General features: G+C 39.4%; 1 protein-coding gene across 2 annotated transcripts in view; it reads left to right on the forward strand.

The window, feature by feature from the left end:
- The window catches only part of MAEL (maelstrom spermatogenic transposon silencer), a 60,806-nt gene that overhangs the window by 33,488 nt on the left and 4,828 nt on the right, over nucleotides 1–22,490 (forward strand). For both annotated transcript variants that reach the window (XM_049881133.1, XM_049881134.1), the window contains 2 exons: nucleotides 3,397–3,459; nucleotides 4,176–4,308. In XM_049881133.1, the coding sequence (XP_049737090.1) occupies nucleotides 3,397–3,459; nucleotides 4,176–4,308 (196 nt within the window). The remainder of the gene's footprint in view (nucleotides 1–3,396; nucleotides 3,460–4,175; nucleotides 4,309–22,490) is intronic.

The raw sequence follows: 22,490 nt of genomic DNA on the forward strand, positions 1-22,490 counted from the left end.
CTGAAATGAACGTCGAGCAGTTCTTTTTGGTACAGCGATTCTGTGTATTCCTTCCATCTTCTTTTGATGCTTCCTGAGTCATTTAGTATTTTCCCCATAGAAACCTTGAATATTGCAATTCGAGGCTTGAATTTTTTCTTGTTTTTACTGCTTGAGAAATGCCAAGTGTGTTCTTCCCTTTTGTATTCTATCTCCATGTCTTTGCACGTTTAATATAATACTTTGTCTACTAAAGCTACCTTTGAAATCTTCAGTTCTTTTACTTCATCATTTCTTCCTTTCGCTTTCGCTACTCTACATTCTAGAGCAAGTTTCAGAGTCTCTTCTGACATCCATTTTTGTCTTTCTTTCCTGTCTTTTTAACAGCCTCTTGCTTTTTTCATGTATAATGTCCTTGATGTCATTCCACAACTCATCTGGTCTTCAATCATTAGTGTTCAACATGCCAAATACATTCTTGAGATGGTCTCTGAATTTAGGTGGGATATACTTGTCATCTAGTGCTGCTGTAACAGAAATGCTACAAGTGGATGGCTTTAACAAAATAGGCTAGAAGGCAGAATTCAGGGCACTGGCTCCGGGGAAGGCGTTCTTTGTCGGCTCTGGAGGAAGATCCTTGTTATCCGTCTTCCCTTGGTCTAGGGGTATCTCAGCACAGGAACCTCAGTTCCAAAGGATGCACTCTCTCCCGGCGCTGCTTTCTTGGTAGTATGAGGTCCCCAACACTCTGCTTGCTTCCCTTTCCTTTTATCTCTTGAGAGATAAAAGGTGGTGCAAGCCACACCCTAGGGAAACTCCCTTTATATTGGTGACCTGAGCAAGAGTGTTTACATCCCACCCTAATCCTTTTAACCACAGGCAGAGATTATGATTTATAACACATAGGAAAACCACAGAATAGAGGACAACTACACATGGCCTAACCAAGTTGATACATATTTTGGGGGCACACAATTCAATCCATTACAGTAGTCAAGGGATATACTCTGATGAACTTGTTCTAATTTTCTTCAACTTGAACTTGCACATAAGCAATTAATCTGTTCCACAGTTGGCCCCTGGCCTGCTGCTGTCTTACAATACTTAGCTTTGACATTGTCTCTTTCCACAAATGTAGTTGATTTGATTCCTGTGTATTCTATGTGGTGAGGTCCATGTGTATAGTCACTGTTTATGTTTTTGAAAAAAGGTATTTGCGATGAAGAAGTCATCAGTCTTGAATTCTGTCATGCAATCTCTGGCATTTTTTTTTTTTTTTTTTTTTATCACCAAGGCCATATTTTCCAACTACTGATACTTCCTGGTTTCTGTCTTTCGCATTCCAATTACCAGTAATTATCAATGCATCTTGGTTGCACGTTTCATCGATTTCAGACTGCAAAAGTTGGTAAAAATCTTCAATTTCCTCATCCTTGGTCTTAGTGGTTGGTGTCTAAATTCGAATAATTGTCATATTAACTGGTCTTCCTTGTAGGCATATGGATATTATCACTGACAGCATTGTACTTCAGGATAGATCTTGAAATGGTCTTTTTGACAATGAACATGAGGCATTCCTCTTCAGTTTGTCATTCCTGGCATAGTAGGCATATGATTATCTCAATCAAAATGGCCAGTACCAGTCCCTTTCAGGTCACTGATGCCTAGGATATTGATATTTACACGTTCCATTTCAGCTTTGATGACTTCCAATTTTCCTGGATACATACTTTGTACATTCCATGTTCCAATTATTAATGCATATCTGCAGCTATTTCTCCTCAGTTTAAGTCATGCCACATCAGCAGATGAAGGTCCCAAAAGCCTGATTCCATCCATGTCATTAGGTTGACTCTACTTTGAAAAGGCAGCTCTTCCCCAGTCATATTTTGGGTACCTTCCAACGTGAGGGGCTAATCTTCTGGCACTGTTATCAGACAATGTTCCGCTACTATTCATAAGGCCTGTTTTTTCAGAAGTAGACTGTGGGGTCCTTCTTCGTAGCCTGGAAGCTCCACTGAAACCTGCCCACCAAGGGGTGACCCTGTTGGTGTTTGAAATACTGGTGGCAAAGCTTTCAGTATCACAGCAACACTCAAGCTAGCACAGTAGGACAAACTGACAGAAATGTGTTGACGTAAACATTGTATTTTTAGGAGGTTTAGGGGGGCGATTTGGGGGAAATAAAAACTAATAAAAATATTGTCATTTTTAGTAGTATAATTTAGATTTTGAGGCATTTTTCCCTGAAATCAAGCTTTTTTGTAATCTTATTTGCTTGCTTTAATTCTGAAGTGTACTACTAGTTTTTAACTGCTTTCCATTTCAAGTCTGATCTCCAGTGGAAAATGTGTATAGGAGGTGTAGGTACTGTTGAAGTTTAAATTCTGGGCAAGGCACAAAACTAGGAACTAAAAACTAATTCTATGTGGTTGTCTAAGCACTTAGGTTTAGTTTTAACCTAAGGTTTCATTTAGTGGTAGAGTTTTATGAAAACATTTATTGAATCACTTGTTTGGAAAGCAGTGGAAAATTTTTAATCTTGTCTTTAGGTAGTCTTCTATTCAGTTAGTGGCCAGATGGAAATATCTGACTTTTTACACTTACTGTTCAGCATGTTTGTAATTTTAGATGAAGGCTCTTGTCAAGTTCACGGTAAGCTTCGTATTATGCAAATAGTGCTCTTCTAAGTCTCAGCAGTCTAAGTGCATACTCAGTGGAAAGATATATACAATTTGTTAGTGACTCTCATCATGAAAGCATGTTGTTTGGTGTGTGTGGCCTTGTATTGAATCATACCGTTTATTTTGGTCACTTCCTTCATATCTCCACTCACACATCAGCTTCTCAGTAATGCCTTTCCTAGCCTCCTGATCTAAAATGTCACTCCTTGTCCAACATTTTATACTGTCTTTTTCTTCATTATTTTCCTTAGAACTTACCATTATCTAACTTACTGTGTATTATACTAAGATATCTTTTTCGATCTGTCTTCCCCACTAGACTAAGTATTTGTGGACGGGAATTTTTGTGTGTTGCATTGGATACTGTATCCCTGGTTCCTAGAGCAATGCCTGGCAAATAGTGTGCACTCAGTAAATGTTTGTTGAGTGAATACATGTTAACCATAGTCACTAATGTGCCTCTAGAGCACTATTTTGTTTCAAGGTAAAATGTAACTGTTATGATATGTGTAGTTCACCTAGCATCATGAATTTGCATCAGAAGCAGTGACATAAGGAATCTTTCTGTTTTTAAAAAGTTTCTGTTCTTACGTATTTAATTAGAAAAGTTAATCTTTGAATAATACTAATTTTTCTGAAAATTTCAACTAGGTAAGTTAGAAATCTAGTATATAAAAACCCTTAAGCAGTGCTATTTCAGTTAGATTGTTAAAGTCTACCTTTTTTTGTACAGGTGCAAGTGGCATGAAGAAAATGACATACTCTTCTGTGCATTAGCTGTTTGCAAGAAGATCGCGTAAGTCAGAGAAAGGAGTTTCATCATGGTGCTGTTTTCTGATTTGTATTTGTTCCATTTTGCTTGCCATTTCTTTGGCAGTTGGGCTGAATCACTGTTCACTTCTATTTCTTTTAAAACAGAAGTTGCTTTTTACTTCATGTTACTTTTATTTTTGTGCCGGCGTCACTACTCGTCTGGTATAGTTAGCACCTGAGCAATTTGGGTGAGCCTGCAAAAGCACTTATTGAAAAATTTCCTTCTAGAACTCCATAAAAGAGTGAAGTTTCCTGCTATCATTAAGGACATCACCTCCTTGTGATGGTATTCAAAAATATAGACACTTTTCTCCACATTTTGTAGTGAAAGCACCTGGAGCCCCAGATCTCTGGGTGCTTTGGTATTCCCTTTACATGGCAGGTAATTGTTGGGTGTAAGGACAGATAAGTGTTTGTGGTCGTAATTTTACTTCTGGTGCTGCCCTACCCCTGCCTTAAACACCTGACAATCCTGGCGATCTTTACCCTCATTCCCATCCCCTTACAGTAACCTGTTTTGTGATAGGTATTGCTACTTTATTTCCATCTCTTCTCTGATTATCTAAATTTCTTTTTCCCAATTTAAAAGTGTCTTTTACGTGCTTCCTTTATGTTAGAAAAATTTTTTCTCAGTGCGAATGCTTTCAGAGTGAATTAGATAAGATTCTGATTGTGAACTTTTCTTAATTCCTCTTAAAGGTACTGCATCAGTAATTCTTTAGCCACCCTTTTTGGAATCCAACTCACAGAAGCTCATGTACCACTCCAAGATTACAAGGCCAGTAATAGTGTGACACCCAAAATGGTTGTATTGGATGCAGGACGTTACCAGGTAAGGAGCTTACTTTTACAAGCCATTGATTTATTAGGATGCTACAGTCAATGTGGTCTGGACCAGCAACTAAAGATTAAGACTTTGTTTAGTTCTCTCACTTCCTTTAAACATTTTTATGAAATTGTTTATGGAATGTCAAACAGTACTTAAACTGGTTGGGTCTTGTGTAAGTTTTAACAAAGCTTTCTGAAAATTAAAATCGGTGCTTAGTTTTTATAAAAAACACATCAAGACATTTATTATAAAAATAAAACATCTGAACAAAAAAAAAACCCTGGCCCAGATGGCTGCACTGAAGAATTCTGTCAGACATTCACAGAAGAGTTTGCACCAGTACTAAAACCATTTCAGAACATAGAAATGGAAGGGATATTTCCAAATTCATTCTGTGAAGCCAGCATAATCCTGTTACCAAATCCAGGCAAAGACACCACAAAAAAAGAAAATTACGGACCAACATGTGAAGACCCTGGTGGCGTAGTGGTTAAGTGCTACAGCTACTAACCAAAGGGTCGGCAGTTTGAATCCACCAGGTGCTCCTTGGAAATTCTGTGGGGCAGTTCCACTCTGTCCTATAGGGTTGCTATGAGTTGGAATCGACTCTATGGCACTGGGTTTGGTTTTTTTTTTTTTTTTGGTTTATCTCTCATGAATATAGATGGAAAAATTCTCAAGACACTAGCCAATAGAATTCAGCATCATATCAAAAAAATAATACACCACAACCAAGTGGGATTCATAAAAGGATGGTTCAGCATTGGAAAATCAGCATAATCCACCATCTAAATAAAGTACGAGGATCAAATGATCATCTCAGTTGACACAGAAAAGATGTTCAACAAAGTCCAACAAAAAATCTCAATAAACTAGGTGTAGAAGGGAAATTCCCCAACGTAATAAACGACATCTATACAAAGCAATAGCCACCATCATTCTTAATGGAAAGAGGCTGGAAGCTTTCCCGCTGGGAACAGAAACAAGGATGCCCTTTATCACCACCCCAATTAAATATTATGCTGGAAGTCCTAGCTACAGCAGTAAGGCAAGAAGAAGAAATAAAGGGCGTCCAAATTGGTAACGAAGAAGTAAAACTGTCTCTCTTTGTGGATGGTATGATACTGTACGTAGAAAATCCAAAGGCTCCATGAGAAAACTACTGGAACTAATACAGAGATTGAGCAGAGTAGCAGGATACAAGATAAACATACAAAAATCAGTTTGATTCTTATAAACCGATAAAGAGAATGATGAAAAGGAAATCAGGAAAAAAAATACCATTATAATAGCTCCTAAAAAAATTAAATACTTAGGAATAAATCTAACCAGGGATGTAAAAGACCTATACAAAGAAAACTGTAAAACACTACTGCAAGAAAACAAAAGAGATCTGCATAAATGGAAAAACATACCATGCTCATGGATGGATAGACTCACTGTTGTGCAAAAGATAATTCTACCCAAAGCAGTCTACAAATACAATGCAAAACCTGATCCAAAAACTAATTAACTTTATATGGAAAGGGACGAGGCCCCAGATAAGTAAAGCACTACTGAAGAAGAAGAAGAAAGTAGGACTTACACTACCTGAACTCAGAACCTACTATATAGCTGCAGTATGAGAGGTGGAGCCAAGATGGCAGAGTAGTCAGACGCTTCCTGTGGTCCCTCTTAGAACAAAGACCTGAAAAAACAAGTGAATGGATTATACATGACAATCTAGGAGCCCTGAGCATCAAAGGCAAAGTTGAGGAATTGGACTGAGCAGCAGCAGGAGAGAGAGACAGCTCAGAAGCAGCAAGGAATTGCTAGACCTGACCCGGCAGGAACTGTCACTCTGTAGGCTGGATTGGGTGGTGCAAGGGGTGAGGCAAGCAGTGGCACTCAAGATAGGTTTTCCACATCAGGAGAGACCGAGCAGTAGAGAGTCTACTCAAGCCCCCAGAACCAGTGAAAAGCGACGTTCAGTTGGCAGAAGATAAGTACACACATCTAACCTACCATGTGGATCAAGCACCACCCCTTTGGGAGAAACATCTCTCCCATTTATGTGTTTCCTCCCTGCTCTGCACCAGGTCTCGGGCTGGCTTCAGAAATTGCCCCATCCCCTGGGCCGAATGTAGGAACTGTCACGCACCCTGAGCCATTCTCCTGGCCTTGAAGAGAGAACAGGTTAACAAGCAGAAAAAAATAATCTGCCAGTCTCCCCTAAGCCGGGAACTCAGAACAGGCACAGCTGTTTTGCCTAGGCATAGGAATAAGGGTTCCACGGATTTTAAATGCCTTTCACCCATGCATAGACCTCTGTGGGTTCATTTCAGCAGTGTAGGCCCTCATTAGCACAGTGCAACAAGGTATACACCTGAAGCCTACCTTTAACTGTGTCAGCTATATGGTGGAATGGCAGCTTCGTGATGTTTGTCACCACTCTGCCTAATAGGCAGAGTCCTCACCTACCCATATCAGGGGCCTGAGGACTGTTGGCTCCAGCCGTGCTGCCTAGCTACACGTAACGGGTCCAAGAGTAAGTGGTGCCTCCCAGCCCTTAGAGCCAACAGCATTGGGTGCCCATAGTATGGGTGCAAAACCCACCCATTTACACACTCTAGGGAACAGGGAGACGCTTTCATCCCAGACACTCAGGGACAGCTGTCAGCCCCCTGCCTTGCTCAGCACATGACCCCCTACTGCAGCCAGATACCTGTGCCTACACCAGTCACATCTGCTTGTCCAGGACTGAGGCGAGAGCCTTTACCACACACTTGGTGACCAACGACCTGGACACCTGAGCTGAATCCATACAAGAAAAGTAAACAGACTTCTGGGCTCACATACCTAGTAATAGATCTAACCACCTGGTAACAGGACGTTAGCGTCACAGGTGCCAATAATCAAACTAGCTCACACTAGCAGCCTATTTGGGCATATCAGAACAAAGCAAGAAGGTGGGACACAATAAGCAAATGTAAAATAAATAAGCATAATTTATTGATGGCTTGGAGACAACAGGCAATATCAAATCATATAAATAGGCTGACCATGATGGGTTTAGCAAGCTCTCAAAACAAAGAATCAAATCTTCTGGAGGAAGAGAACTTCCCAGAATGACCAGATGTCATGAAATGAATTGCATCCACCAAAAATGAATGCTGACTTGGTTAGGTCATGATTCCCACCCAGTATTGTGTGATTGTCTTCCATTTTGTGATTGTAATTTTAGGTTGAAGAGGATTAGGGTGGGATCGTATACCACCCTTACCCAGGCCACATTCTTGATCCAGTGTAAAGGGAGTTTCCCTGGGGTGTGGCCTGCAACACCTTTTCTCTCTCAAGAGATAAAAAGGAAAGGGAAGATAGTGGGGGGGGTGTGTGAGCAGGATTGGGGGGGTCTCATACCACCAATAAAGCACAGGGAGCAGAGCTCATCCTTTGGTCATTTGGACCCAGGCTTTCTGCACAGAGAAGCTCCTAGTCCAGGGGAAGATTGATGGGAAGACCTACAGAGAGAAAGCCTTCCTTTGGAGCTGACACCCTGAATTTGGACTTTTAGACTGTTTTACTGAGAAAGCCATCCACTTGTGGTATTTCTGTTAGAGCAGCACTAGATGACTAAGACACCAGAGGTAGAACACAAAAGGTTAATACACAGAACTCTTCAGGAGGTGTGGCGAAATGCAGAACAAGCCAAGGAACACGCAGACAAAGCGATATAGGAACTTAAGAAGATTATAGAAGAGCATAATGACAGTTTTAACAGGCTGCAAGAATCCATAGAGAGACAGTGAACAGAAATCCAGAAGATTTAACAATAAAGTTTCAGAATTAGACAACTCAATAGAAAGTCAATGGAAGTCAGAATTAGTGAGATTGAATATAAAGCACTTCACACCAACTTATTTGAGGAAAAATCAGATAAAAGAACTTTAAAAAATGAAGAAACAATGAGAATTACGTGGGACTCTATCAAGAGGAATAATCTACAACTGACTGGAGTACCAGAAAGGGGAGGGGGGAGCAATAACAGAAAAGAATTTCTGTTACAGTGAGAATTGTTGAAGATTTGTTGGCGGAAAACTTCCCTGATATTGTGAAAGATGAGAATGTAGCTATTCAAGATGCTCATCAAACCTCACACAAGGTAGATCCCAGAAGAAAGTCACCAAGACATAGTCAAATTTGTCAAAACCAAACAGAAAGAATTTTGAGAGTGGCTAGGGATAAACAAAAAGTCATCTACAAAGGAGAATCAATAAGACTAAGCTCTGATTACTCAGCAGAAACTATGCAGGCAAGAAGGCAGCAGCAATGGGATGACATATATAAAGGCTTGGAGGAAAAAAATTGCCAGCCAAGACATATATCCCGCAAAACTGTCTTTCAAATATGGTAGCAAAATTAGGGCATTTCCAGATAAACAGAAGCTTAGGGGATTTGCAAAAACCAAACCGAAATTACGAGAAATACTCAAGGGAGTTCTCTGGTTACAATAACATCAGTTAACAACCCAACCCTAGAACACAGGACAAAACAACCAGATATCAACCCAGAAAGGAAGGTCACAAAAATAAACGCCAAAATGCTGGAAATAGGAAACAGATATGTCAATATGTAAAATGTGACAACATTAAGACAAAAAAGGGGGACAAAAAATGTAGTAATAAATCTTTCAAATGGAGAGGAAGTCAAGGGTAAGATAAAGAAATAAAAGATTGGTTTAAACTTAAAAAAATAGGGATAAATATTAAGGCAACCACAAAGGAAACTAACAATTCTACACATCAAAATAAAGAAGAAAAACATAAAGACTCAGCAACTACAAGATGAACAGTGGTGAAAAAGATGAAAAGAAAAATACCTAAAGAAAAATGACCCTGCACAGAAAATTAAGTGCAATAAAGAAACTGTCAACAACACACAAAAAAGACATCAGAATGACAGCAGTGAACTCATGCCTGTCAGTAATTATGCTGAATGTAAATGGTCTAAATGTACCAATAAAGAGACAGAGTGACAGAATGGATTTAAAAAAAAAAAAAAGCATGATCCATCTATACGCTGCCTACAAGAGACACACCTTAGACTTAAAGACACAAACTAAAAGTCAAAGGATGGGAAAAAATATATCAAGCAAACAATAATGAAAAAGTAGCAGGAGTGGCAATTGAATTTCTGACAAAATAGACTTTAAAGTAAAATCCACCACAAAGGATAAGAAAGAACACTATATTCTGATTAAAGGGCCAGTACACCAGGAGGACATAACCATAATAAATATTTAGACACCCAGTGACAGGGCTCCAAAATACATAAACTCTGTAACAACGTTGAAAGGGGAGATAACTCCAAAATAATAGTAGGAGACTTCAACACACCACTTTTGGTGAAGGACGGAACATCTAGAAAGAAACTCAGTAAAGAAACAGAAGATCTAAATGCCACAATCAACCAGTTTGACTTCATAGATACATATGGAATACTCCACACCCAACAGCAGCCAAATATACTTTCTTCTCCAATGCGTGTGAACGTTCTTCAGAATAGACTACACGTAAGGCGATAAAGCCAGCCTTAACAGAATCTAAAACATTGAAATATTATGAAGCATCTTTTCTGACCATAAAGCCATAAAAGTAGAAATCAATAACAGAAAAAGCAAGGAAAAAAACCAAACACATGAAAACTGAACAGTACCGTGTTCAAAAACTACTGGGTCATAGAAGAAATTAAGGATGGAGTAAAGAAATTCACAGAATCAAATGAGAATGAAAACACATCCTACCACAACCTTTGGGACACAGCAAAAGTGCAGTGCTCAGAGGTCAATTAATAACAAATGCACACATCCAAAAAGAAAAGGCCAAAATCAAAACATTAACACTACAACTCGAAAAAATATAGAGCACCGAAAGAAGCCCTCAGGCACCAGAAGAGCAAATAATAAAAATTAGAGCAGAATTAAATGAAATACAGGATGGAAGAACAATGGAAAGAGATAACAAGACCAAAAGCTGGTTCTTTGAAAGGATCAACAAAATCGATAAGCCATTGGCCAAATGGACAAAAATAAAACAGGAGAGGAAGCAAATAACCCAAATACGAAATAAGTTGAGTGATATCACAACAGACGCAACTGAAATTAAAAGGATCATAATAGAATTCTATGAAAAATTGTACTCTAACAAATTTGAAAATCTGGAGGATAAGGACAAATTGCTAGAAACACGCTACCTATCTAAACTAACAGAAACCAAAGTAGAACTAAATAAACCTCTAACAAAAGAGAAAATTGAGAAGGTATTTAAAAAACTCCCAACAAAAAAAAAAAAAGCCCTGGCCCTGACGGCTTTACTGGAGAGTTCTCTACCAAACTTTCAGAGGAGAGTTAACACCACTACTATTAAAGGTATTTAAGAGCATAGAAAAGGATGAAATATACCCAGACTCATTCTATGAGGCCAGCATAACCCTGATACCAAAACCAGGTAAAGACACCACAAAAAAAAGAAAATTTTACAGCTATATCCCTCATGAACATAGGCGCAAAAATCCTCACCAAAATTCTGGCCGGTCGAATTCAAGAACATATAAAAAAAAAAATTCACCATAACCAAGTGAGATTTATACCAGTTATGCAGGAATTGTTCAACATTAAAAAAAGAATCAGTATAATGCATCACTTAAATAAAAGACAAGAACCACATGATCTTATCAATTGATGAAGAAATGACATTTGACAAAGTTCAACACCCATTCATGATAAAAACTCACAGCAAAATAGTAATAGAAGGAAAATTCCTCAACATAATAAAGGGCATTTAGACAAAGCCAACAGCCAGTATCATCCTAAACAGAGAGAGCCTGAAAGCATTCCCCTTGAGATTGGGAACCAGACAAGGATGCCCTTTATTGCTACTCTCATTCAACATTGTGCTGGAGGCCCCAGCTCGAGCTTTTAGGCTAGAAAAAGAAATAAAGGGCATCCAGATTGGTAAGGAAGAAGTAAAAGTACACCTGTATGCAGATGATATGATCTTGTACACAGAAAGCCGCAAAGAATCCACAAGAAAACTAGAACTAATAGAAGGCTTCAGCAAAGTATAAGGATATAAGATAAACATACAAAAATCAGTTGGGTTCATCTACACCAGCAAAAAGAACTTCAAAGAGGAAATCACCAAATTACCATTTACAATAGCCCCCAAGAAGATAAAATACATGGGAATAAATCTAACTAGACCCATGAGAGACCTATACAAAGAAAACTACAAAACACTACTGCAAGAAACCAAAACAGATCTCTTGGTAGAAAAACATACCATGTTCATGTATAGGAAGATTCAACATTATGAAAATGCCTATGCTACCCAAAGCAGTCTACAGATACAGTGCAATCCCGACCCAAATTCTAATGGCATTTTTTAATGAGATGGAGAAACAAATCACCAACTTCATGTGGAAAGGGAAAAGAGGCCCCGGATAAATAAAGCATTACTGAAAAAGAAGAACAAAGTGAGAGGCCTCACACTACCAGATTTTAGGACCTATTACACCACGGTAGTCAAAGCAGCCTTGTACTGGTACAACAACAGATACATAGACCGACGGAACAGAATTGAGAATCCAGATGTAAATTCATCCACCTTGAGCAGCTGATATTTGACAAAGGCCCAGAGTCTGTTAAATGTGGAAAAGACAATCTCTTTAACAAACAGTGCTGGCATAAATGGATATCCATTGGCAAAAAATGAAACAAGACCCATACCTCATAGCATTCACAAAACCTAACTCAAAATGGATAAAAGACCTAAATATAAAATCTAAAATGATAAAGATGATGGAAGAAAAATAGGGACAACGCTAGGAGTCCTAATACATGACATAAACAGAATACAAAACATTACTAACAATGCACAAAACACCAGAAGAGAAACAGATAACTGGGAGCTCCTAAAAATCAAACACCTATGTTCATCAAAAGACTTCACCAAAAGAGGAAAAAGACAACCTATAGATAGGGGAACAATTTTTGGCCACGACAAATCCAACCCCTAAAACCTACAAAATACTGCAAAATCTCAACAACAAAGACAAATAACCCAGTTAAAAATGGACGAAGGATATGAAAAGGCACTTCACCAAAGAAGACATTCCTGTGGCTAACAGATACATGAGGAAATGCACAGGATCATTAGCCATTAGAGAAATGTAAATCAAAACTACAATGAGATACCATCTCACCCCAGCAAGGCTAGCATTAATCCAAAAAACATAAAGTAATAAATGTTGGAGAGGTTGTGGAGAGACTGGAACACTTACACGCAGCTGGAGGGAATGTAAAATGGTACAGCCACTTTGAAAATCAATTTGGTGCTTGCGTAAAAAGCTAGAAATAGAACCCAGCAATCCCACTGCTTGGAATATATTCTAGAGGAATAAGGGTCATCACACAAATAGATACATGCAAACCCACATTGACTGCAGCACTGTTTACAATAGCAAAAAGGTGGAAACAACCAAGGGTGCCCATCAACGGACGAACGGATAAACAAATTATGGTATATCCACACAGTGGAATAGTACGCAATGATAACAAACAAAGATGAATGCTGGAAACATCTCAGAACATGGAGAAACCTGGAAGGCATTATGCTGAGTGAAACTAACCCACTACCAAAAAAAGTCAGTAACAAAAGGACAAATATTGTATGAGACAACTATTACAGGAACTTAAGAAAAGTTTTAAACACAGAAGAAAACGTTCTTCAATGGTTGCAAGGGTAGGGAGGGGTATTCACTAATTATATAGTAGACAAGAATTGTCTTAGGTGAAGGGAAGGACAACACATAGTACAAGGGAAGTCAGCACAACTGGACTAAACCAAAAGCTAAGATGTTTCCTGAACACAACCAAACACTTCAAGGGACAGAGTAGCAGGGGTAGGGGTCTGGGGACCGTGGTTTCAGGGGACATCCAGGTCAGTTGGCATAACAAAGTTTATTAAGAAAATGTTCTGCATCGCATTTTTGGTGAGTGGTGTCTGGGGTCTTAAAAGCTAGCAAGCAACTGTCTAAGAAGCATCAATTGGTCCTAACACACCTGGAGCAAAGGAGAATGAAGAACACCAAAGACACAAGGAAAATATGAGCCCGAGAGACAGAAAGGGCCATATAAACGAGAGATTCCATCAGCCTGAGACCAGAAGAACTAACTAGATGGTGCCTGGCTACCACCAGTGACTGCCCTGACAGGGAACACAACAGAGAGTCCCTGATGCAGCAGTAAAAAAGTGGGGTGCAGACCTCAAATTCTAGTAAATAGGCCAGACTTAATAGTTTGATTGAGACTGGAGGGACCCAGAAGACATGGCCCCTGGACTCTGTTAGCCCAAAACTAAAACCATTCCAAAGCCAACTCTTTAGACAAAGATTAGACTAGACTATAAGACATAAAATGATACTTGTGAAGAGTGTGGTACTTAGCTCAAGTAGATACGTAGACTAAACAGGCAGCTCATGTCTAGAGGCAACATGAGAAGTCAGAGAGGGACAGGAGGTGGTTGAATAGACACGGGAAATACAGGGTGTAAAGGAGTGAGCTGTCATAGGGAGAGCATCTAGGGTCACATAACAATGTGTATATAAATTTTTGTATGAGAAACTGACTTGAACTGTAAAGTTTCACTTAAAGCACAATAAGAAAAAAAAAAAGCTTGGTACTGATACAACCACAGATACATTGACCAATGGAACAGAATTGAGAACCCAGTTGCAAATCCATCCACCTGTGGTCACCTGATCTTTGATAAGGGCCCCAAGTCCATCAAATGGGAAAAAGGCAGTCTTTTTAACAAATAGTGCTGGCAAAACTGGATGTCCATCTGCAAAAAAAATGAAATAGGACCCATACCTCACACCATATACATAAAAACTAATACAAAGTGGATCAAAGACCTAAATACAAAACCAAAACTATGAACATCACAGAAGGAAAAATGAGACCAATGTTAGAGGCCCTAATATGTGGCATTAACAGGATACACACTCCAGAAGATAAGCTAGATAACTGGGATCTTCTAAAAATTAAATCCTTATGTTCATCAAAAACTTCATCAAAAGAGTAAAAAGGGAACCTACAGACTGGGAATAAATTTTTGGCTATTACAAATCCAACAAAGATTTGATCTCTAAATCTTTAGGAAAACCCAACACTTCTACAACCAAAAGGCAAATAATCCAATTAAAAAATAGCCAAAGGAAATGAACGGACTTCACCAGAGAAGAAGGCTAACAGACACATGAGGAAATGTTCAAGATCACTAGCCATCAGAGAAGTGCAAATCAAAACCACAATTTGATACCATCTCTCCCGGCATTGATGACACGAATCAAAAAAACAGAAAATAACAAATGTTGGAGAGGCTGTGGGGAGATTGGAACTTTTACACACTGCTGGTGGGAATGTAAAACGGTACAACCGTTTTGGGAAACAATACAGCACTTTCTTAGAAAGCTGGAAGTGGAAATACCATGCGATCTAGCAATCTCACTCCTAGAAATGCATCCTGGAGAATAAGAGCCGTCATACAAGTAGACATATGCACATTCATGTTCATTGCAGCATCGTTAACAATAGCAAAAAGATGGAAACAACCTAGATGCCCATCAGCAGATGAATGGATAAATTGTGGTACATACATGCAGTGGAGTACTATGCAGTGATAAAGAACAGTGATGGATCTGTAAAGCATCTCACAACATGGATGAATCTAGAGTGCTGAGTGAAATAAGTCAGTCCCAAAAGGACAAACATTGTATGAGACCACTGCTATAAAAACTCATGGAAAGGTTTACACACAGAAAGAAACAATCTTTGATGGTTATGAGGAAGGGGAGGGGTGGGGATGGTGAAGAGTAAGACAGTACGCAATATTGGGGAAGCCAGCACAACTTGTGCAAGGCAAGGCCATGTAAGCTCCATAAAAATAGACACATCCAAACTCTTTGAGGGACTGAATTACTGGGCTGGGGAGTGTGGGGACGGTGGTCTTGGGAAACATCTAGCTCAGTTGGCATAACATAGTCTATTAAGAAAATGTTCTATATTGTATTTTGGTGCATAGCATCTGGGGTCTTAGAAGTGAGCAGCCATCTAGGATACCCACTGGTCCCACTCCCTTCGGGAGCAAGGAAGAATGAGGAAAACTAAAGATACAAGGGAAAGATTAATCCAAAGGACTAATGGACCATATCTGCCATGGCCTCCGCCAGACTGAGTCATGTACAATTAGATGGTGCCCAGCTACCATCATTGACTGCTTTGACAGGATTCACAATAGTGGGTCCCAGACAGAGCTGGAGAAAAATGTAGAACAAAATTCTAACCCAAGAAGAAAGACCAGACTTGCTGACCTGACAGAGACTGGAGAAACCCTGAGAGTATGGCCCCTGGACATTCTCTTAGCTCAGTAATGAAGTCACTACTGAGGTTCACCCTTCAGCCAAAGATTAGACAGGCCCATAAAACAAAATGAGACTAAAGGGCCACACCAGCCCAGGGTCAAGGACTAGAAGGGAAGAGGGGACAGGAAAGCTGGTAATAGGGAACCCAAGGTCGAGAAGGGGAAAGTGTTGACATGTCATGGGGTTGTTAATCAATGTCACGAAACAATATGTGTACTAACTGTTTAAATAGAAGCTAGTTCAGTAAACCTTCACCTAAAGTACAATAATAATTTTAAAAAACTAAACAGTTGAATGTAGGTAATAAAAATATTTTGAATATGTCCAAAAAATATAAGACCTGATTCAAGATTTGATTACAAGCTATTCAGTTTTCCTACCATCTTGTTTTTGTCACAACTGGGGAAGGGGTTGCTACTGGTACCTAGTGGGTAGAAGCTAGGGTTACTGCTAAACATCTATAATGCACAGGACAGCCCCCACAGCAAGGAATTATCTAGCTCAAAGTGTCAGTAGTGCTGAGGTTGAGAAACCCTGCCTTAGCCCCTGTCGTCATCATCTGTATTGAGACTACCAGAATTAATCTCATTATGCCCCTTTTCATTGTTTACATTGGTCACTACAGGAAGTCCGGGACTCTCAGACCCTCCCTTTTTTTCCCCATACTCCAATTTTGTGGCTTGATCCCATTTCCCAGCCGTCCCCAACTCCTGAAAAAAACCTTCTAGTGGGTCTTCTCAACCTGAGTCATTAGCTAAATCTTAGATATCTTCAGCCTCTTTTGGGAAAGGCCTGACTAAAATTTGGCACCCCCCTAAGGACACTGCTTCCCTGTTAGCCCTTTTCAGGGTGACATCATTTTCACCCTCATTTGTCATGAGCCTAGATTTGAGGTAATTGTCCTTGTTTAATGTTGCAGCTTCCAGACTTCTTCCAGCTTCTGCTGTAGAGTTCCTAGACATCGAGTCGCATGCCATTCAGGCTGTATTAACCTGATAACCTCTTCTTGGAGTCAGTAGACCACTGAGTTGGCCCTTCTCATTCTTTGAGCTCCTTGGTCAGTGTCACTGTAACAGTATTTGTCATTATTCTTGGTTTCAGTTTCCCCATGGATAATTCTTCCAACTGCCTTGGAAGTTCCTTGACTCAGTTCCTTGACTGTTTCCCGATATCCCATGATCATATCCTAGGACCCAGTGGCATCTCCCCCATAATCTCAATTTCAGGCATCCTGCCCTCTGACTACCACTGTCTTACTCTAGCAGCCCAATGCCAACAATTCTTTGACCCCTACTGGGACCTGCATTAATGCCTGCACTGTTTCACATTCCCATACAGAGTCATGGCATCACATAAGTCCAAGGGCGCCATTCTCACATGGGCAGTGCCGCAGCCTTTGACCCCTGCTGTACCCCTGTCCCTCATCTTCTTCCTTTCCAGCTTTGATTCCTTGGTCTGTCATTTCCACTCACTTGTGCTCACCCTCAACTCCATTAGTCCTCTTATCATACTTGGTTGACAGACACCAACCCTGGTTCATTGTAACTCTACACCTACTCTTCTTATACCTGTGAAACTAAATGGGCTGGAAAGAAACTTCATGCTGACTGTTCTTACTAAATATTAATCACCACTGGCTTCAAGTGGGCCCTTAGCATTGCCTGGCAGTCATCCATTTCTTTAGTCTGGTTAATGTCCCACTTTTTTACACAGCTGTTTCATGCTTTCTTTCTCTTCAAACTTGAGCCTCTCTTTCTTGTTAATGCCCTTGCCTCCTTTTTCTCTGAGAAAATAAAAGCAATTAGGAGAGATTTTCCACATGTTTCTACCCCCACATCTGTCTGCATCTGTAAGCGTATGTCCTGCTGTTAACTCCTGTTTTAACGAATGGTCTGTGTTCCTATCTCAGACCACTCTGTTTATATATTAGACCTCACCCTTTTACCTACTCGGGGACATGACTCAGATAATTTCCCTACATCATCAGGGTTTTTCTCTCTTCAGAATCATTCACATGAGCAACAAACATGCTGTCATCTTACCCTTTTTTTTTAAAAAAAAAAAAGCAAACTCACTCTTGACCCTGTAACTCACCTCCAAAGACTACTCTGCTTTTCTGCTCTCCTTCCAGCACCACTCTTTACTCACTATCTCCAGGGCTCCTCTCCCATTGTACCTTGAACTCATTCCAGGCAGGTTTTTGCCTTCATGACACCACTGAAACGGTTAATGTCATGGGAGCCAGGTTACTCCATGTTGCTAAACCTGATGGTAAGGCCTCTTTGTACTTGACCTAGCAGCAGCATTGACCAATTGATCACACTTTATCCTTGAAACGTGTTTTATATTTGGCGTCCAGGATGGCTTATCTTCCTGGTTTTCTTACTGTCTCATTGGCCATAACTCCCAGTTTCTTTGTTTCTTTGTTTCCTTCTCATGTTTCTGCCTTGAAATGGTTGGAATGTCAGGGCTTTTGGACATTTTCTCTTAACTGTGTATACCCACACCCTAATGATCTCATCCTTTCTTGTGGCTTTATAAACCACCTACACTGGATGACTCTTAAATGTATACCTCTAAGCCGGACCTTTGCCATTAAAATCTATCTTGTATATTCAACTACTGGATGTCTGCACTTGGATATCTAATAGGCAATTCAAAATTATTGTTTCTTTATTATTATTTTTATTGTGCTTTAAGTGAAAGTTTACAAATCAAGTCAATCTCTCAAACAAAAACTTTTACAGACACCTTGCTACATAGTCCTAATTGCTCTACCTCTTATGACACCCTGCTCCCTCTCTCCACTCTCTCTTTTCATGTCCATTCTGCCAGCTTCTAACCCTCTCTACCCTCACATCTCCCCTCCAGACAGGAGATGCCAACATAGTCTCAAATGTCCACCTGATGCAAGAAGCTCACTCATTACCGGCATCCCTCTCCATTCCATTGTCCACTCCAAAGCCTGTCTGAAGAGTTGGCTTTGGGAATGGTTCCTGTCCTGGGCCAACAGAGGGCCTGGGGCCCATGACCACCGGGGTCCTTCGAGTCTCAGACCATTAAATCTGGTCTTTTTTACGAGAATTGAGGATCTGCATCCCACTGTTTCCCTGCTTCCTCAGGAGTTCTCTGTTGTGTTCCCTGTCAGGGCAGTCATCGATTGTAGCCGGCTAACATCTAGTTCTTCTGGTCTCAGGCTGATGTAGTCTCTAGTTTATGTGGCTCTTTCTGTCCCTTGGGCTCATAATTACCTTGTGTCCTTGGTGTTCTTCATTCTCCTTTGATCCAGGTGGGTTGAGACCAATTGATGCATCTTGGATGGCCGCTTGCTAGCGTTGAAGACCCCAGACACCACTCTTCAAAGTGGGATGCAGAATGTTTTCTTAATAGACTTTATTATGTCAGTTGACTTAGCTGTCCCCTGAAGACATGGTCCCCAAACCCCTGCCCCTGCTACACTGGCCATTGAAGCATTCAGTTTGTTCTGGAAACTTCTTTGCTTTTGGTTTAGTCCAGTTGTGCTGACCTCCCTTGTATTGAATGTTGTCCTTCCCTTCACCTAAAGTAGTTCTTATCTACTATCTAATTAGTGAATACCTCTCTCCCACGCTCCCTCCCTTCGTCCCTCCTGTCATAACCATCAAAGAATATTTTCTTCTATGTTTAAATGATTTCTCAACTTCTTATATTAGTGGTTCTATATTTTATACAATATTTGTCCTTTTGCAACTGATTAATTTCACTCAACATAATGCCTTCCAGATTCCTCCACGTTGTGAAATGTTTCACAGATTCATCACAGTTCTTTATCGATGCATAGTATTCCATTGTGTGAATACACCATAATTTATTTTTCCGTTCATCTGTTGATGGGCACCTTGGTTGCCGTGTTTTTGCTATTGTAAATGGTGTTGCAGTGAACGTCGGTGCGCATATATCTGTTCGTGTAAAGGCTCTTATTTTTCTAGGATATATTCCAAGGAGCGGGATTGCTGGATCGTATGGTAGTTCTATTTCTAGCTTTTTAAGGAAGTGCCAAATTGATTTCCAAAGTGTTTGTACCATTTTACATTCCCACCGGCAGTGTAGAAGTGTTCCAGTGTCTCCACAGTCTTTCCAGCGTTTATTATTTCGTGTTTTTTGGATTAATGCCAACCTTTTTGGAGCGAGATGGAATCTCATTGTAGTTTTGATTTGCATTTCTCTAATGGCTAATGATCGTGAGCATTTCCTCGTGTATCTGTTAGCTACGTAAATGTCTTCTGTAGTGAAGTCTGTTCCTATCTTTTGCCCATTTTTTAATTGGGTTATTTGTCTTTTTGTAGCTGAGTTTTTGCAATACCATGTGGATTTTAGAGATCAGACACTGATTGGAAATGTCATAGCTAAAAACTTTTTCCTAGTCTGTAGGTAATCTTTTTACTCTTTTGGTGAAGTCTTTGGATGAGTGTAGGTGTTTGATTTTTAGGAACTCTCAGTTATCTGATTTCTCTTCTGTATTGTTAGTAATGTTTTATATACTGTTTATGCCACGTATTATTATTTTTTTTTTTTTAGGGCTCCTGGCATTGTCTCTAATTTTTCTTCTGTGATCTTTATCGTTTTATATTTTATATTTAGGTCTTTGGTCCGTTTTGAGTTCGTTTTTGTGCCTGGTGTGAGGTATGGGTCTTGTTTCATTTTTTTTTTTGCAGATGGATATTCAGTTATGCCAGCACCATTTGTTAAAAAGACTGTCTTTCTCCATTTAACTGCTTTGGGGCCTGTGTCAGATATCAACTGCTTACATGTGGATGAATTTATGTCTGGATTCTCAATTCTGTTCCATTGGTTTATGTATCTGTTGTTGAACCAGTACCAGGCTGTTTTGAGTACTGTGCCGGTATAATAGGTTCTAAAATCAGGTAGAGTAAGGCCTCCCACTTTGTTCTTTTTCAGTAATGCTTTACGTATCCATGGCCTCTTTCCCTTCCATATGAAGTTGGTGATTTGTTCCTCCATCTGATTAAAAAATGTCGTTGGAATTTGGATCAGAATTGCATTAAATCTATTGATCACTTTTGGTAGAATAGACGTTTTATAATGTTAAGTCTTCCTATCTATGAGCCAGGTATGTTTTTCCACTTATGTAGGTCTCTTTTGGTTTCTTGCAGAAGTGTTTTGTAGTTTTCATTGTATAAGTTTTTTACATCTCTGGCAAGATTTATTCCTAAGTATTTTATCTTCTTGGGGGCTACTGTAAATGGTATTGATTTGGTGATTTCCTCTTCAATGTTCTTTTTGTTGGTGTAGAGGAATCCAACTGATTTTTATGTTTATCTTGTATCCTGAGACTCTGCTAAACTCTTCTATTAGTTTCAGTAGTTTTCTTGAGGATTCCTTAGGGTTTTCTGTGTACAAGATCATGTCATCTGCAAAAGGAGATACTTTTACTTCTTCCTTGCCAATCTGGATGCCCTTTATTTCTTTATCTAGCCTAATTGCTCTGGATAGGACCTCCAGCACAACATTGAGTAAGAGTGGTGATAAAGGGCATCCTTGTCTGGGTCCTGATCTCAAGGGGAATGCTTTCAGGCTCTCTCCATTTAGGATGATGTTGGCTGTTGGCTTTGTACAAATCCCATTATTATGTTGAGGAATCTTCCTTCTATTCCTATTTTGCTGAGAGTTCTTATCATAAATGGGTGTTGGACTTTGTCAAATGCCTTTTCTGCATCCATTGATGAAATCATGTGATTCTTGTCTTTTGTTTTATTTATACAATGGATTACATTAATTGTTTTTCTAATGTTGAACCATCCCTGCATACCTGGTATGAATCCCGCTTGGTCATGATGAATTATTTTTTTTGGTATGTTGTTGAATTCTATTGGCTAGAATTTTGTTGAGGATTTTTGCATCTAAGTTCACAAGGGATATAGGTGTGTAATTTTCTTTTTTTGTGTGGTTTCTTTAGCTGGTTTTGGTATCAGGGATATGGTGGCTTCATAGAATGAATTTGGGAATATTCTGTCTTTTTCTGTGTTCTGAAATATCTTTAGTAGTAGTGGTGTTAACTCTTCTCTGAAAATTTGGTAGAGCTCTGCAGTGAAGCCATCCAGGCCAGAGCTTTTTTTTTTTGTTATTGGGAGTGTTTTTATTGCATTTTCAATCTCTTCTTTTGTTATGGGTCTATTTAGTTTTTCTATCTCTGTTTGCTTTAGGTAGGTAGGTAGTGTGTTTCTAGGAAGTCATCCATTTCTTACAGGTTTTCAGATGTATTAGAGTACAGTTTTTCAAAGTAATCTGATACGATTCTTTGAATTTCAGTTGGGTCTGTTGTAATATCGCCCATCTCATTTCTTATTCGGGTTATTTGCTTCTTCTCCTGTTTTTCTTTTGCCAGTTGGGCCAGTGGTTTATCAATTTTGTTGATTTTTTCAAAGAACCAGCTTTTGGTCTTCTTAATTCTTTCAGTTGTTTTTCTATTTCCTATTTCATGTATTTCTGCTCGAATTTTTATTATTTCTTCTGGTGCCTGAGGGTTCCTTTTATTGCTCTCTTTCTGTTTGTTCACGTTGTAGAAATAATTCCTTGATTTTGGCCCTTTCTTCTTCTTGTATGTGTGCATTTATTAATATAAATTGACCTCTGAGCACTGCTTTTGCTGTGTCCCAAAGGTTCTGATAGGAAGTGTTTTCATTCTCATTGGATTCTATGAATTGCTTAAATCCATACTTAAT

Source organism: Elephas maximus, chromosome 3 (genome assembly GCF_024166365.1).
Source record: "Elephas maximus indicus isolate mEleMax1 chromosome 3, mEleMax1 primary haplotype, whole genome shotgun sequence".
In the NCBI taxonomy this organism is placed as follows: Eukaryota; Metazoa; Chordata; class Mammalia; order Proboscidea; family Elephantidae; genus Elephas; species Elephas maximus.